This window comes from Rhea americana, unplaced genomic scaffold (assembly GCF_003343005.1).
Source record: "Rhea americana isolate MKP2758 unplaced genomic scaffold, rheAme1 scaffold_4, whole genome shotgun sequence".
NCBI lineage: Eukaryota > Metazoa > Chordata > Aves > Rheiformes > Rheidae > Rhea > Rhea americana.
The window spans coordinates 10,653,431-10,671,812 of NW_028186534.1; the positions used below are offsets into that span (position 1 = coordinate 10,653,431).

Here is an 18,382-nt window from a genome sequence, read left to right on the forward strand (position 1 = left end):
TCCCATATCAAGTTCTCGTGCCTTTGTGAGAACTTCGTATCAAGTGATCAAAGGTGCCCATGGTTTGATCTGCTGTTTACTCACCATCACCCTGAGGTTTGGAGGTGAAATATTGGCTTTTCTTAGATTGCCAACAGCATCTCTTCCTCCTTGAGATTCTTCTCTCTGAGTGAATGATCATAACCTCCCATGCTGCTTATCCTGGACTGGTGCACAAATTTCTCTCTCAACCCTTGTGTCTTTTAAACTCAGTATGGAAGTAAAAGAGAGGAAAAATGGCAAAGAATCTCTGCACTGAAAGTGAAGCTCATGGTCTGACACAGATGCAGAGAGTCCACCAAATCAAAGAGAACTGATTAGCTTTGCACAGGCACAGCTCAATCACAGCCTAAACAATCCCAAAGTTAAGATCGGAGTCTGTCACTTTAGTTGCTGCCGTATGTAGCCACTACCCAATTCTGCCTCACATGCTGCGGCTCAGAGCTGGGTGCACAGAAGCACCATCCTGCACAGCCGTGGGAAGCGCAGGGATGAGAGGCAGCCGTCACAGGCAGAGGGAGCACTGCAAATTTTGGAGTCGTGGGGACTCAAGATCAAAGAGCCCTGGAGAAGTGTGGCATGGCACACTGCACGCCCTGCTAGATGATTCAGGACGCAGTGTGGACAACTGCACATGCCATCTCTTAATTAGAGGAAAAATACTGTCCTCCTGTAGTGGCCTCTAACCCAAAGGGGTGAGCTAAGGCAGGTGGCATCCTCCAAATAAAGAGATGGGCAAGAGCACAAAGTCCTGGGAACAGGGCCATGGAGCGAATGAATAAGATGGCCTTCCAAAGCAACTCTTTTTTTGTTAGTCTTATTAAAAAAAATGAAAAGATAAGCTGCAACCATTATGCTCAACCTAGCGTTTTAGAAGCTCACATGCTTTCCAAGGATATCCCGCTAAGCACAAACTATGATTCATTTGAAAACTGTTAGTTAATACTGGCGTGGCATTGTCCCCTACTGTTGCCCAACTTCTTGCTTGGGAGAACTTTTTCTTTTTAAACAAAAAAGAAAATATTTTATCTTGGAACACTGAGGTACCTTTTCAGATGTGAAGTCGGTTAGACAGAACAGAAAGGGGGTAAAATTTGTGGGATTTGCCCATTGCTTTCACTGAGTTTTTTATCATCAGTAGCACAACCTGACTCTTTAGTAAGATGATGACCAGCAATAACATCATGAGAAATGCTAGYGCTTTTCCTACTCTGATCTTTAAGCACTAAAAGCTGGGGAAGGGTAAATCATCATTTAAACTCTGGATATTGCAGCAAGCAAAATGATTTTTGCTTTTTTTCTTTCTATAAACTAATGCATGAGGAATCACTCAGAAAATAAACAATCTCTTCTTAATAAAGCTCTGCACATAGATATTTAGCAGCTAAGCACTAAATCCGTGGAATAGGAGGAAAGTGCAGAAGTAGTGGATTAATATATAAAAGGATGCTTTTTCCCCTTCAAAGCCTCCTTAAGTGCTGACTGATGGAATAAACCCTGAAAACTTTCTGTGTGCTAATTGTCATGTTCCTTGGCTTGCATCCCATTTGCTGTCCTTCATCCTCTGCAGTTTAAGAAGTTTCACACAAGAGCTTTCTTCTTCTGTTTACAGGCATACCATGTAGCTTATTCAAAACCAGGGATAGTTCAGAGGGTCAGGAAATCTTTCTCCTGCTTCTTACTAAAAAGAAAAAAAAACAGATTTAGAGAGTTTGAGAAAACATCATTCCCCATATATATTCAGCTTCTCAAAGGCACAAGAGCCAACTTTGAGCTTTCCTAGAAATAAACATGAAGAGATATCCCACTCTAATCACCACCRAAATACTGGGTCAGCTTGTCAGCCAGTGGAAATCAGTGGAAACCCACTGGATTGGAAGAAACTATGCTGATTTACACCAGCTTGAAGGGCATGACTTAAGAAGCAGCCACATGATTTTGGTATGTGACAGACTTTTCCTTTAATTTCCTYTGGTAAAAAAAAATACAAAATAATAATTATCTGTTCCTTTTTGCTATCACTTTGGATTAGGTATGGGATTGATAGCTGAAGATGACCCATAAATCTATCCCAGTTAAGTGCTGAACATCAGCAGTTCACAATTTTCTCATTGGTGAATTATTTGCAACTCTCCTATTTCCCGTAGGACCTATTCCCTGCCCCATTACCAGCTTTTTTTTGGATTGRAAGTATTACCAAGGCAATTTCCTGCCACCAGCCACTTTCACTTCACTTTCTCGGGGCCCTGCACTCTGAGAGCAATGGCTACGACTAGATCTGCCAGGGAAGAGAAGAATTTGTGTGGTGTGACCTGAATTAAAAAAAAAAAAACTGAAATGCTCAAAATATCCTATAAGAAATGTATTTTTCTATACTTACTACTGATCATTTTAAAGGTCAGTTTGGACAAGGAATCGTAGGTGTACCCGCGTGGTCAAGTGTCAGTCTCCGTCTGCTGGGAYCGTCGTTATTCAGGTTCACTCCCGCTGTTTCCAGCAGGAAAGAAGATGCCTGCACTGGAGGGGCTATTTACTACTTACTTGTGCGGCGGTGCAGTCAACTGAGAAAGGCCTTATAGACGGTCACCTTACAGCTGAGTTACAAAATCAGGCACGACGGTGGATATAGCGAGCAGCCTGCGGAGCAGGAGCTCAGCTTTCCTTTGTGCTTCAACATGGGAAGCTAGGTCAGGGTTTTGCAGCMGCGTTCGTGGAGGGCTGCTGGCACGGGGGAGGATCAGGCGAGCGTTGCGTGGTGAAATCGTCTACGATACACTGCCTTTGCTTTTCGTGTGCGTCAAGTGAAAATCCCTTTCAGGGTTCATGCAGCAGAACTTGGAGGCTGCAGATGGTCTGTGTATTGCATTTTGGGAGGCCCAGACCAGATCTTCTAAAGATATGAATCTTCGGATTGATACGTAGTGAGCATGTGAAATAAATTGACCTTCATTTTAATTGCTTTGATGGGAGCACAACTGCCCTGAGAATCCTGCCCTGATTTGCAGGCATTAAGTACCTTGAAATGTGTTGTTGGTGCTGTTAAATGCACAGAGCAAATAACATTTCCTTTGAATCAGTTTTACTTGCGTAGTATTGTGTGTTAGCTGTAGCAATATTTGACTGAGAATAAAAATGAAAGCAGAGGCATGATTTGGGGCTGGTAGTGCCCCTTTAAATAAACTCCAGCATGCAGACTTTTGCATTTCTTACCTTATTTGGCTGTTCCTCATGATTACTTCTAGTCCTTATTCTCAGTATTGCCAGCGATATCTCTATTACACAGCTTGGAAAACAAACAGAAGGTTGGCCTGTTTTTTTCTACGCTTGCGGTCGTTCTCTGTTTTACTCCTCTGGCTGAGATTGATGGACCTAGCAGCCTGCAACAAACATTCCTGCTGTAATTAAGTGCTGCTGGTAGATGTGCAGGTAACACGTGGCTGTGGGCTTGCACGGAAGGTTTAGTGGCAAACCAGAAGTGCACAAAATTAAAGAGTACGTGGGCGACATCCAGACACATGTCATTTCCTCATGTGCGTTGTCTTGCAGAACTCACTACAGCTCTTCCTATGCGTAGTCAGGATCTGAAATGAAATTAGTCCCTGCCGGCTGCATTTACTGTATTTTGCTAATCTAATCCTTCAGATACCACAAATAGCTTATTTCATTGTGCTGCTTTATTGATCGAATGAAAGATTCAATTTGACAGCAGTTTCAGAAAAGCCTTCAAGTTGTCCAAGATGTGGTGGAATTATTAACTATCCTAAGCTGACATATGGTAATTTAGTGTTTAATGTTTGCCCTGATACGCTAAGGAATCATCATACCAAGTTACCAGCTGATGCCCAAAAGTTTATGAGTGCATAAATAATAGCTGAAAGAGTTTTCTGGAGCCGTGTTTAGATTTAGACATTCGTACTTTGATCTGTTGTGTGTTGCACTTCAATTTTCTTTGCTGGGGAGGGGGGAGGTGGAATCCCTCTGCATACCCACTACAGTTGGAATAAATTAATAGGATTTTGCAGCTTTTTGCAGCTGTATTTGTACAACTTCATCTTGAAATAATTTTAATTTCTGTGACTAGGCTTATAATTTTTTCAAGCGTGTTACACAGTTGGCTGTACATAATTATGTCTTACAGCCATAAGCACTAGCAATCTGCTTACCTAAACTATTCTGCTTTAAACTTGTCATTTAACTGATGGTGAAAGAACGGTGTGTTATTCACCAGATCAGAAATTAAATTATCAATTAATAAATAATAATGTTGCAAAAAAAATTAAACAAGAAATGCACTATGGCTGTCAGAGTATCTGCAATTAAAAATACAGCCCAGAATTACAATCCTGAGTTAACCTCTGTGGCCCCTGTTATTCAAATCCACCTTCCTACTGATTTGCACAGAAAATATGAGTGTTTTACACCTAGCACCTATTTGCGAAAGTCCTTGGAAAGGTAAATGACATCAGGAAATTAATGCCCATCCTTGAAAATTATTGCTATTATATTTATTTTATTATATTATATTATTATTACTATTAGTAACACTTCCTATTGGAGAGTTTCTTGAGAGCCTAGAAAGAAACTGGTCTTTGGAGCATTAACCAAGCTCCGAGCTGCCTTATAGTGCTTGCAGACTTTGGAGAGCTGTTACTGGTTTGGGGGATTTAAATTCAAAAATCCAGAATGTGCTCTAAAAAGAAGCAAAACATAAAGAGACTCTAAAACGTGTCACACCGTAGGGCTGGCAGCAGTTATTTCAGAAAGAGCTCTGAGGGCACTGTGTCCTAAAGCAGGCCAGCAAACCTTCCTGTGATGAAGCATGGAGAAAGGGAGCAAATCAGTAAGTTCTGAGTAGGTCTAACACCTGAATGCAAGTCAGAGTACGTAGGGGTCTCAGATCTAAGCCTCACAGAAGTCCTGGTAGCGAAACAGGAAAATTTGCCAAAAATTCAGTCCTGCGAATACATTTCAAATGAGCAGGGTTGAGCTAGGCTTGAAATTCCCTAGAAGGCACTCTCCCATCCCTGATGAATGGAGCAATTTTGCAGACGTGCTGGGTGGCTGACTGCCTCTGAGGACCCCCAYTCCAACAGGAATTGGTTAGGGAATGATATCTTCAGAGAGTGGGCCATGGATGTGGGAGTTACAGCTGCACGGGCAGAGGCAGTAAGAGCCTTTAGCAAAGGTGTGGAGCTGCAGCAAGACTAGAAGGGGCAGCTGGGGAGGAGGGAAACTGGCTGGGAACGGGGACACACGGGACTGGGCTGTGCCGGTGTACCRCAGGGAAGTGTGAGCAGCCGTGCAGTCACGCTGAGCACAGCTGGAGGCAGAGCCGATCCTGAGACTGACCCTGCAAGGATGGTTGTGATCATACTGAACAGATTGCTTTTGTGGTTGATCTGAGCAGTYTGGAGGTGGGTGTGATGAACAAGGCGTTTGTAGATAATCGGGAATGCAGATGGCAAACGCGTGGTCTGTATGTGGTCTGCATGGCTTTCAGCACTTTTACATGGGTAGTTGATGTTCGAAGCATAGAGCATGTACATGCGTGCAGAAGATGTACCTGTGGACACTGTACTGGACTGTGCAGTGTGGGCTGCTCTCCATATGCARGCGTAAACCCGACTTCTCTGTGTTTGTTGTCACTACACCTGATTTTCCTAACGGCCAAGCTCCAGCAGTGTCTAGTTGAGCAGTCACTGGAAGGAGAAATGCAGCTCTCTGGTGCCATGCTTGGCTCCTGTTACCTTGTCGGAGAAGGAAGCATGCCTATCCATCCATCCATGGGCAGATCTGGCATTCAAGAGAAAGTCGTAGAAGAACCAGTATTTCATCTGGAAGTTTCATAACCTATGAGGAAAAGAGTCGTAGGACCAAAGCTATCTCATGCAGGCTTCATTCAGTGAATAAATTCAGAATAAATGATGAGGGCTAAACCTGCACTGATGCTTGTTAATGTTGCCTCTGTAATATATAGGGATGACTTCATTGTCAGCCTCCTYGTAGTCAGTGGTTCCTGTTCCTTACCATTGAAATAACTCTTCCATATGCACTCTACAGTGTAATATATCCTACATATGAATGGATTTGCTTTTCCTATAATTAAAGTTATTAGAGATTCTTACAAAACTGTGGAGCATTACAGTCCTGCTCTGCAAGGATCCCAAAGTGGTGTCTCAAACAGTAGCCTCAGCAGATTTTGTTCTCCAGAATATACACATTAAAGGGGTTTATTGTTGTTTTCCATTGTTAGCTATTTGCAGACAGGTCTAAAAGCTTAATTTTATGCTGAGACTAGCATTTGTAATCATACTACAGCACCACTTCTCTATGATCCGTAATATCTGCAGGTGTTGTGCAGAATGTGAATTCAGTGCATGGCTATATAAGGGCAGGAAAACAAAGCAATGGGCGAAAGCCAGGGCTTATTACAACAGTAAAGGTTGTACTAGGACCAGTTATATCCCTTGAGCCTGGGAAAAACTGCTTTAATGAGCATGTTGGTTCCCCAGACACGTGCTTTTCCCTGTGTTCCCACTCGGCAGTACACAGAGAAGAACRCTACTTGTGTTGCATTGCTGCATGGGGTTGTACAAAAGTCTTTCCTTGTTCTTGGGCAGTGCAGCTTAATTTATAAACTGTGGGCCAGATTTTCAGCAGAAGTAAATTAGGGTGCCTTTATTGGAAGGCACTGAGTCTATGCAGACTTAYACTAGTTGAGGACTTCAGTCATTAGTTACAGTGATCAGGTTACCTCTGCTAAGGTTGCTGTTTGCTATCACTGCCTGTGTCCTGCAGCGAGCACTTCTATTTCCTGCTCAGTTTTACTCCCAGAAAGGTGCTGGGTCCTCTTTACCAGACCAGCTTTGCAGTGGAAGCCATGTAAGGCTCAGGGAGAGACAAACTTCAGAAAGATGTGAGGACAAAGGCCCATTAACCTGATTTTTTCCCTTAACTTAGTCTTCATTTAAACATAGCCATAGCAGAAGGCAGTAGGGCCAGCTGCATGAAGGAGCTACAGTGTGGTACCTTAACTAAGGGTAACAGTGGGTATCCCTTCATAAATAGGTTATGAAGGATGTTCTTCTGTTATCTGGAAGTGGTGACTCTTTCATCATCACAGGCCAAGAAATAAGAACACCTCAGCCCTGTGTTTTGACCTCTGAGATTTTTGCTTTGACCTTTTGTCATGGAGCATCCTCTACTGCAGAGGAGGACTTGTGCTTTTAGGTCAGATCCCACTTATTTAGTAACAACGACTTCCATCTTGCATGATAGGAACCAGCTTCGGTCCTTAAGGGCCAAAATTCACCAGCTAGCAGCACGTGTGACTCCACTGGCACCTTCATTCACAATAYTGATGAATCCTTGTAACTTGAGATAAGAGGGAGACTAGTAAAGATGAGCTTTGTTGCCTCTGCTATCAGTATTCTGGCAGTGATAAAACGTTGCCCGCATTGTGTTATTTTGCCAATCCTGTAATAATATTCTCGTCCCATCATAGCCTTGCCTCTCCCTTCCCTCTCATTCACCTTGCTGCATGCTGAAGCATTTCCACAGTGGAGTACTTAAAAACTGAACCTGCTGCAAAAAGCCTGGAGAAAGCACATGTTGCTTTAGAAATTACTCTACCATATCAATTATCATTAGATGTGGAAGATCCATTAGCATTGGCCAGTTTCTGATACAGGCGCATTAGCTTCTTGACCTTCCTAATGACAAGTAATGAAAATTGSTTAATTATTTAATCATGAAGTCCATGCAACAAATTGCAATTTACTGAGTTTTCATCRGTAAAGACAGAGACCTGGCAGGGCTGGCGTCTTGTTAGCTGCTGTCAGTCTGCAGTCACCACTCGGAAACTTTGGCGTGGGTAGGGACATATGCAGGAATCTGACTTTCCGCGTGGATCCTGCAGACACTCAGTCTCGTTGCATCGAGACACTTCTCGCTCAGGTACCAGCGCCTTGCCGTTGCAGAGCGTGTCAAAGCAAAGCTCAGATGCAGCAGGTCGGAGCCCAGGTGTGCTGCTGTGTACCGCGCACTCTGTGCTTGCAGTATCTCCCCTGCTCACGCTTCCAGACTAGAGGATTGTTGCTTTAAGTGGGATAGTGGTCGTTATGAACAGTACTGTGAGCCTGACATGTTCATTTTCCTCCCACACTTATCCTTGAGGTCACACGAGATTATTGGCCTGTAACCAGAACGGCAGGCAGAAGTTCTTGCCTGCTGCGTTACGGTCTCCTCTTTGAGCTGATTTATATTCTCCCCTTCTCCATCTGCTTGATGTTAGATCTTCCTCCAGGTACAGGAGAAAAACACTGATAAAAAATTCAGAAAAACCTAGAAGGAAGGAAGGGAGTGAAGACTATCAAAGCTGTCCATGGGCATAGGGAGGGCTCAGGCGAAACATGTCCGCGTGGACGTAATTGGCCTGAAGGGAGCCGCTGCTTTGGAGAGCGGCCCTTGGACCGAGGGAGGCGGGCAGACGCCAGCGGGCCCGGGAAGCGCTGGAAGCTCGCGGCTGCCGAGCATTTGGTGAGGTGCCTGTGCCAAGCAGGGAACAAACTCCCTGTGGTGAGAAGCAGGCAGCTTGGAAGGGAGTCAGGTTGCTCCGCAGCTCGGTCCGTGGATGCGGCCAGCGTTTGCTGGGGAGCGGCAGAGCACGAGGTGTTCGTTGGCAGGRTTTTTCTGGTTTGGGTTCCGACATTTTCTAGTTTCATTTCTTTCACTAGTGCAGAGCGTATTATTAAGGCAGTAACTTAAATGAAACCTTTAATATCTCTGATATATTAGTTTTACTTTATCATCATCAAAATAAATACATTATAAATCGCTTTGCCTGAATTTCAGCTGGAGCAGAGGAAAATTCAGCCTGACTTGAGAGGCATCCTGTTTTTAGGGCAAAAGGAACATTTCTACAGTACATCTTCTTTGTATTTTAAAGAAGAAGAGGAAGAAACTTAAGCTCTTGGGTAGGAATAATGCTAGTAGCTGAATGCTGGTTGTGGCTGCACGAAGAGTGGCGTTCMTCGCAGTGACTTTCAGCCCCATAAAAATTAGGCATCTGGGCTAAGCCTATTTCTAGGCTCTGTCTATACATTCRATATATGTACTTAGAAAGGTGTTCAAGCCAGAAAGATGAATTTTCCTCTGCAGGTGTTTGTCTGTGCTCTGATTTGCAGTGACATTTATATGACTCTGGTAGACCAGATACCAGGCTTTCAGGAAGTTAGATATGAGATGAAATTAGTGCCAGTTTTAGGGAAGGAGGAAGGCCACAACGATAAACACGTATGGTTTTTCCATCTTATCTTTCTTTGCCAATAGAGATTTGTTCCTGCTTGACCTTGTTTGCAAATATTGCTTTTATGGGAAACTCTCATTTGATACTAATTTTTGTCCTGTAGTGGATGAAGACTTGCAGGCTGCTATTAASTCTAGTGTTGTAGTTAATGGAAATTTTCCTTTTTGATAGCAGTCCCCTCCTCCCCTTTTCAAAGTGCAGAATAGATGGGTTTCTTTGAAGGCAGCTGAAGTATTTCAGAGGAGCTTTTGTTCTTTTCCTTCTTTCTGGGAAGTAGCTTGGGATCACTGGTGTGATAAAAGGCGACAGAAATTAATAAATATCACCTAAACATCATTGGGTSTCTAAATCTCTCTTTATCTTTCTCAGTCTGTTTTAATTCTGAACATGTTTATTGAAGGAATACATGATTCAGTAAGTGACATGCAATAATTTGTTTGGAAATACAGGGCTAGAGATCTACTTTACTGGCTTGTAAAACAACTGAAATGAAAGTTAAAAACTTTCATACAAGTGACTCTTAAATATATTGCAAATTAAGTTAAAAATAAATACGTAAATCATTAGCAGAGATTTCAAAAAGCAGTAAGATGTAGCTAAATTAAAATATTTCCACTAAAATTAATGAGTCAATGCTGGAATGCTTAGACTGACTCTTAAGTACGCTCACTTAAAGACTTTGAATATGTTTGCCTGTCTGAATTTCTATGGAGCATTTTGAATGCATGACAGATTATAGTTTTCAATTATTTTAATTTGGTTTTCTTAATGGGTAAAATAGCTAAGAGCTTAATAATAAAAGACACTTATTGCTTATCATTTACATTATTTTATGTGTTCATTAATAATTATAATGGATTTTATAAAACAAAAAAATCAGGTCCAAAGCTCCCCAGGTCATGTTAGTGCAACTGTTGTAAAATATTTTATGGGAAATCTGGGAAATGTAGTATTTTTTCAAGGACATTCTTAAGGACATAGTATTATAGAACAAATTGGAGAACTTAGAAGGAGATTTATTTTTTTAGCTTGCTCTGTGGATAGAAAATACAGCCGTGTATGAATTGGCTGCTTTGTTTTCTCTGGATACATTCCCAGCTACTTACATACACCATCATGCACAGCCTAGACCATGTTCAACTCACTGAAACCTGCCTGTGTTTTTAAAAGGGTCGTATTTAATAGATTGTGTAGTATGAATTCCTGTGAATACCAGAAGGCATTACCWGTCACCAGGATACCCCTGTACTGAGCTTGACTGTTTGATTAATATACATTCAGGAGACCAAGAGATAATTCCCAGTAAGAGAGAATTAAGAGAAACGGCCACCCATGTCCTAGGTCCCTGCTCTTACATGGGAATGATTTGGCAGTATATCCTGRGATTTATTTTAGCAGTTTATCTAGCTTGCAGATTAGTTCTTGCAACATTGCAACAAAAATGCTGACACCGGATTTCATTTTACTAATCCACATGAACTAATACTGCACCATTTACTCATAGATACCTAAACGTCCAAGAAAGCTTCAGTTCCACGTTTGTAGGTTTTGGAATCCATRTAAGAAATAGGTTAGTTCGCATGTTACCAGTTGCCACCATTTGGGAACTGGTCGTAGAAAAACAAACTCAACGAAGTTTGTTCATTACATTTACAAGAGTAAAACACACACTTCTTTTCACACTGCCAAGTCCATGCAAACTCTTCCTTTCACCATTTTAACTAAACTGTCTTCCCAAACAAAACTAGTATGGTCCTCTGCTCCTGCCGCAGCACAGGCCGCTCCACAAGAGATCTCCTGGTCTTCATGTTGTCCAGCATGACGAGAGCACTTGGCGCTTTAAGACTATGCAGCAAGAAATGGAAGTGCTGAGAGCGCAAGAAGGATAGAGATTAACGGGAGCAGAGTGATACAATTTGCCACCTCGCAGGAGCTCATCAGTTGACGTTTTGCTTGCCAGTAAAACTTGCTGGAATAGTTTAGCTACACGCTAAATCCCGATGGAGATGCATGAAGCCTAAGATTTCATCTGCAAAAGTGGGATGTGATCCTGTGTCACAAGCAGGCTGCTTTTCAAGCCTGTTTAAATGTGAGGTTACTACAAGATAGAAAGATGGCTCTGAAGGACTTGGCTCTATGAGCGTTATCTCAAGATCTGCARCATTTGTTTTTACACTTTTTAGTTACTGTACCAGAACCTTCAGTGGATAATTCCCATCCATGAAATCACGCCTATTTCTTCTGTTCCTGGAATTACTCTGTGGAAACGAGAGCTGAATCTGAGCTCTCTGGTTCCGAGTTGCAAGCCTGGGCTGCAGTGTTTGTGCTCTCTCTTGGGCAGTTCATCAGCGRTTCGAGTTCAGCCGCCCTGCAGCTCCTCACTCCGCGGTGAGCTGCGAGGTCAAGGTGCCCTCGGCTCGCTGCGCTGCTCCTTGCTGCCTTYGGGGGCCGGTACCTCCAGTCCTAACTGGTGCATTTACATCTGTCAGCCTAGGGCAGGGTTTTCTGCGTCCCGGAATTCTTGCATGGAAGATTTCACCTGTTTTCAGGAGCTWTTCGTAATAATGTTAGGGATCACATCTTCCAAGAAAACTTACCTTTCTCTCTGGGACGGTCCAATCTAAGCTCCATCTCAGAGGGGGTTTTTTAGAGTGGAAAAGCTGCTTCACAAGAAACTYCTCCAAGGGCAGACCCCGACCGTCATCCCTCATTGCGTTCCCRTCGTGGTACACACCATGGAGAGTGCCTGGTGCTGGAGAAGCCCAAAGCTCCGCAGCTCCTCCGAGGGAAAAATGTATAAATATAACTAAGGAAAACTGTCTTCCTACCATCTGTTCTGTAATCCAGAACCCAGCATAACTGGGGWCTGCATTATAAAATGAAAGGTAAATGAATAAAGTTCTTGTGTCTATTCTCCAGTCAGAATAGTCAGAATATTATAATACAGATATGTTACCACCTTCACGCTTGCCAGGCATAAATGAATGAAAAAGCAACTCTCTCCTGAGCTAGTAAATTCCMCCAAACAGTAWTTTTTTCTCCTGATCTAGTGAGTTCCTTGGGAATAGAGCTTTATTATTATTATTATTATTACTATTATTATTATTATTAYGGTAAACTGCTCCAGTAACAGCTGCAACAAAAGAAGTAAACCTTACATTGTATTCAGATAATGTTCTTAACTTCTCAACAAGATTTACTAAATTGCACCCTGGGAATTATGCAAATGAAACCTTTGGTCAAAATGTTACAGGATTACTGTAAAAAAAAATTCTTTTTTAAAAATCTCATTAAGAGTGCTAAAATTACACGTTCCAATATAAAACGTGCGTGCCTTTGTGCAATGAGTATCTCCATGGTAGTAATGCGTACTATGCTTCTCTGCCCATGGTCTTCGTACCCTTCCACGACAAATGCCTCTTCTCCGTCTGTGCTTTCTCTGGACGCTTAGTTTTCCTATTCGCTTCCTGGAAATGGAATTAAGTACTGGTAACTAGCAAAGCATTGTAGTGCGCTGGCAATTAACAACAAATAATGAGTCATCACTGAATATTTGCACCATATTTTCCCTGTATCTTTATTTTGCACAATGCAGTATAATTATCTCRTGGATTTTTCCTAGTATAATTGGGTAAGTCATGTGGCTCTTATGATATATTTCATCTCCTAGATCTGCAATGATTTACATACAGACAGCTTAGACCCTATTAATGCTAATAAAAGTGCTGCAAGGACAACCCATAGCATACACTCAATTAAACTGCACATAGCTTTCTTAGAGAGCTTCTGTTTATCTGTTTCCTGAAAATATAATGCCTTCAGCGCTGAATATTTAAATCCAGCCTCGTTTTCCCTGTTTCTGTCTCTATGCATTTCTAATGCTTCTATCACGATGAGATCCGGGTACTATATGCAATAGAGCATTAAAACTTCCATAAAAACTAACAGATCCATGGTTCAAGTTAAAATTGCTTCTATKTTAGTTCCACGGAGGGCGGCTGGCTTGTTGTTCGGTGCTTGTGCTCAGGTCGCGTTGACCTTTCCCTCCTGTCACCTGCAGGATCTGTTTTCCCACCTCACCGCAGGTAACGTCCCGCTCCAGCACTGCTCCAGCCGTCAGAACCGGCTCTTTCCTCGCCAGGGSCCGGGACCTCGTTCCCGTCTCCTGGCTGAAGCTGCTTTTGTCTTCTAATGCARGACGGGTGGACGCGGCAGGGAACCTCGTCAGCCCGCGGCTGCCTCATTGCACATTTAACATCCCAGCAATTTTATAAATGAAAATTATATTCCTAATTGGATTCTTGAAATTGTTGCAGCTGCTCAGAAACTTTACCAGGCCCCATTTCTTTCTCTTCCAGCTTTGTTAACTGTTAAGGGCTGGTTTTACCCACTGTAGATCCTTTGGAGCTGTATGGACACATACRGATATGGACAGTCACAACTGGGTGCCCAAAGTTGCCCATTTTTCCTCTGATTTCTGAGGTGGCAACCCCACAGTGACTCAAGGCTGAAGGCCTCGTAGTGGCCCCGTGCATGTTCACTTGCCTTGAGCCTTGCGGGAACATGTACTTCCAGCTGTCAGCAGCAGTGCGTTAGACCTTGAACTCTCTGACTTGAGCTATGTTTGCAACATCCACATAAATTCAACTTTCAGCCCTGTCTACCGGGCAGGGTGAAAGCTACCTTCCTAAAAATAGGAACTATGGACTTCAGGCCTTGAGCTGGTGAGTTAGCTGCCATCATTAAACCCAGAAGTGTGGAAGCAAAGCTTAAATTTAGTATTTTTTCAATATATTTTGCCAGCACAGATTGCRTTCATGCCTGTCCATTCAGTTGCCTGTTACAAATACAACTGCACAAACAAAAACCTGTGCACGCTGTTGGTGCAGGTTGAGGGCACTTTGAAAATATCCCCAGTACCTTTTTTAAGTGATTATACTAGTCTAAGTCTAATCAGTTTTTCTGGGGGCTGATAGCCTAACAGGCAATGAATCCTAGAGAGAAAAGGCAGATAGAACTGTCTCTGTTCCCTGACCTCCAGCTCCCAAAGCATAGGTGCAGCAAGAGTCAATCCTAGCAGTTTCTAGTAATAACTGATGTTATTAGCCGTTCCCAGGAACAGACTGTTAGATGGAGGCCGAACATTACGGCCTCAGTAATGCCCTGGATGAAGGCACCAAAGGAGATGCTTGTCGGGGATCTGATACTACCTTGCACCAGCACATCCGGCATCTTCTCAGCCTCCTGAGTCAGGAGAGGATGAAATCTGGTTAGGTCATGACTAGAAGGAGTAGGAGGCCCGCTAGGGAGAAATATATGCACATCACTTGTACACTGCCAAGACAGCTTGCGATAGCAGAGGGGGCAGTAATTTATTTGTCCCGTGTGCTTTCTTTCAGGAATGGTCATGGTGTTGCAAGAACGTCTTTTGATCAGAAATTTAAATTTGAGTTTAAAGAGATAGTCAAGGTTGCTAGGACAAGATGTTAACTTCCCTTTTTTATTTTCTCATCTCCATATCCCAGGTTCACGGAATTCATCATGCTGTATTTGATTTGTTGGGTGTTTCTCAAGGTATGGGAGGGAAGGAGTTTCAAAACCAATGTGCCAAACATGCTTTTCCTAAACAAATAGTCGAATGGAGTGGCACCATCCCACTGGGCATTCCCAACATTGCTCCGTCAAGCTGGCAAGCTGGATAGAGAGGGAGGGAGCAGTCCTATTCTTAGACTGCCCTGGGAGTATCTGTGTGCACAGTTAAAGGCACTGAGAGGATGATGTGGGAGACTGGAGACAGCGCTTTCGAAAGTGATTAATGGCTGTGAGATGCCATATATATCTGACCGATTTAGACATTTTACAGGGCCTGGATTTTCAGGAAGTAAACAGCATTTTTTGTGAAAGCACATGSTTCTACACCTGAGGCAAAAAAAAGTCAGAATTTCAATAATTCCTAGACAATCATCATGAATAAAAGAAGAGAAAAATAGCTGAAAATATGTGGAATAATCTTTTACTGCCATTTTCCCAGACTTTTGCTCTACAGCTCCCTTGTCAAATTTGAAAACAGCATTACATTTAYGCATCTTACAGACTCAGATCTTTAAAGTTGTTTAAATACCCATATGGCTTTTGTCCATAGCTTACTGACTGCTGTCTTTATTCTTTCATTCAGATTCGTTCCGATAAGGATAAAGAAATCCACATCAGATACAGCATCACTGGCGTGGGGGCCGACCAGCCACCGATGGAGGTGTTCAGCATTGACCCTGTGTCTGGCAGAATGTACGTGACCCGTCCCATGGACCGAGAAGAACGGGCTTCCTACCATGTAAGCATAAGATGCTGGGAGGAAAAAACAACATGAGTTTTGGATCTGATTTCACAAGATCAAAGCAAAACTGTCAGAATTGTGGGGTCCAATGAGTCTCATCTTGTCAAGAGACATGTGGCGTTGAGAAGACCAGGGTGCCTGGTCTTTGTTCAGAATTAGAGCCCAAATTAACAGCCTGGACTGGCTCCCAGCGTCAGCAAAAGGTGTAAGGGACCGATGGCACAAAGAAGGTTCACAGTTTAACTAGCAGTTCAAGTTTCAGCTGTGCCAGAGCATTTGTGTGCATGTATGTGGAGACAGTATCTTTATTCTTGTTTTACTTCAGCGTGCCTTGCTGCATCGGCCAAACCGATGCAAAGTGGCACTAAACTGATGTCCTCTTCAGGCAAAAAAAGTCAGTCGTTCATTTGAAGTGGTGCAGCTTCACACTTCTTATTATATCCATRCAAATTTGTTTGTGGACTGAACCCCCCAGAACTGTGAGAAACCAATTTCTACATTAGCATGTCTTGGGAAATAACTAATTTAAGAATCATTACTGCAGCTAAACATGCAATAATTGGTATAGTCATTTTTCATTTTAAATCACTAGGAGACGATCAGGCAGTATGATGGGGGTGTGTCAGATACGTTTTTAAATAGGCAGATAGACTAATATTAAATATGAGGGAATTAATTAAGATTAATTACACTCAAAAGCGTTTCCATACGCTATCCTAGCTCATAAAATGCTCTACCTGCAGAATACTTAGAGTGTAATTGGTCATTAGGTTTTGATCTAAATCATAGTCTCTATATTGCTCAGTGTAATTGCACAGCAGATATGGTCCCACAAGTAGCTAAAAAAAAAATRTTTCTTGCATGACAGACCTGCAAAATTCCATCATTTTCTGCGTCTGTGCTTTAGTTCTTTCTCAGAGTGGTCGTAAGAGGTCATTTCATGGATTGCTTTGTATCAGCGTTAGGCACCTCTGTCGGCACCGTAATAGCCGTTCCCAGGGATGCTCTAATGTCAGCGCAGTGGTACGGGTCACTTCTGCTGACACCATATTCCTGACTGCTCCGTCGGAGCCGCCCGGTCTGTCAGCTTTATCAGGTATCCAGTTAACCATGTTGACACAGCTTCTGGACTGGGGTGGAAGGATAAAGAAAATAGATTATCTCTTTAGTTGGGTGGAGAAGTAGATTTCCCCTGGGTGAAAGAGAATCTGAAGGAAAACTATTTTATCCCCCATGAACAAGAACAATTATCTTGCTTGTTGGGCCTGGGAAAATATGAAGATAAATTGTTCTGAAAAGGGAATATTTGAGATACAGTGTACGTCATTTCAGTGTTGATACTGTTTCAGCAGTGCTAGATTATTATAACAGTGTTGTCAATAATACAGTTCACAAGCTAACACCTTTGATGGAGACACTATGATGTTTAGTATTAGACTCACTAAGTCAAAAAAAGAGGATGAGAAGGATTTTGTCCCTCATAATAACAAATCATGTGCTGCTTAATAACAAACGTACCCTAGCTGTTGCACTGAATAAATTGGTCTCGTACATACTACAGTATTCCCAGTCTTTTCAGTTCCTCACCTTGAATTTGTAGCCTCCAGACATAAATAAGCGTATTCACACTCTGAAGGTTACACGAACATAGAGTTAACAGAAAGTGAATAGCTGATAAATGTTACGAGCACCTTATAGATGAGAATAGTGTGTGGTGTCCAGTCTTTGTAAGCACAACAGTAGAAGGTGATAGAGATCATTTTAAGTCATGGCTGTAAACAACCTTTAGATCCTCTGGCATCTGTAACAATTGATTCATGATGTATTGAACCATCAATTGTCCATTTAGTAACTCTTTACAAAGCATTTATAAATAAACCATGGATAAAGCAAGGATCCGAACAAAAGCGCAGAAACCTATTACAGTAGGACTGGACAACGCTAGAAGCTGGAAAAAAATAGGCCAGCCTGCAGAAGAAGGATATAGTCCAGAGTCTTAAYGGTTACAAGTTCCAGTGGAGTTGATGAATTTATGCCACTTCATATGGCGGAGTCTCTAACTGAAAGGAGAGACAAACTTGCGTCCAGACTTACACTGAATGCTGAGAAACCGATGGTCAGGGTGTAGGTTTGGATCTGGACTGTATAGCTGGGACATTTCTAAATTGATTTGACATCTAYGGTAGAGTTTTTCTTTAGCTCAGATTAGCAGAGCTCTGGAGCCAAATTTTCAGCAGGGCCCAGCCGCYCTGGCTGAACATGGGACATTTATACAGCTTCGTATTTGCTGCAGTCCTAAGCAGAAAAGAGTCTTTTCAATATCTCTGTCACTATCGAGTGTTGTCCTTACTGCTTTCATTTCTAGGTAATCTAAAAACTAATTATAAAAWAATAATAATAATTTGAAAGTGTTTGTGAGGCTACATATCAGAGTTCTGTTTCATTAACTCCCACATTTTCAACACATATTTTCTTACGCATAATTATCTGGATTGCTTCAGGACTACCATTTTTAAAATACTAGTGTTTTAACTCTCTCCACATTTAGCAAGCCGTTCATCTGATGAAACCTACCTTTTCCCTAGGGTGAAATAGATTTTTTTCTAATTAATTTAGGAGTTCTGTGGCAGAATTTCCCCGTAAGTTTTCAATATCCTCCTTGAACTTCCAGTGAGGATCGTTCTGAATGTGATGTGTGCGGA

At 42.3% G+C, this 18,382-nt stretch overlaps 1 protein-coding gene across 4 annotated transcripts in view; it reads left to right on the forward strand.

The window, feature by feature from the left end:
* CDH4 (cadherin 4) overlaps positions 1-18,382 on the forward strand; it is a 447,560-nt gene that overhangs the window by 334,189 nt on the left and 94,989 nt on the right. For all 4 annotated transcript variants that reach the window (XM_085314135.1, XM_085314136.1, XM_085314138.1 and 1 more), the window contains exon 4: positions 15,522-15,677. In XM_085314135.1, coding sequence (XP_085170261.1) covers positions 15,522-15,677 — 156 coding nt within the window. The remainder of the gene's footprint in view (positions 1-15,521; positions 15,678-18,382) is intronic.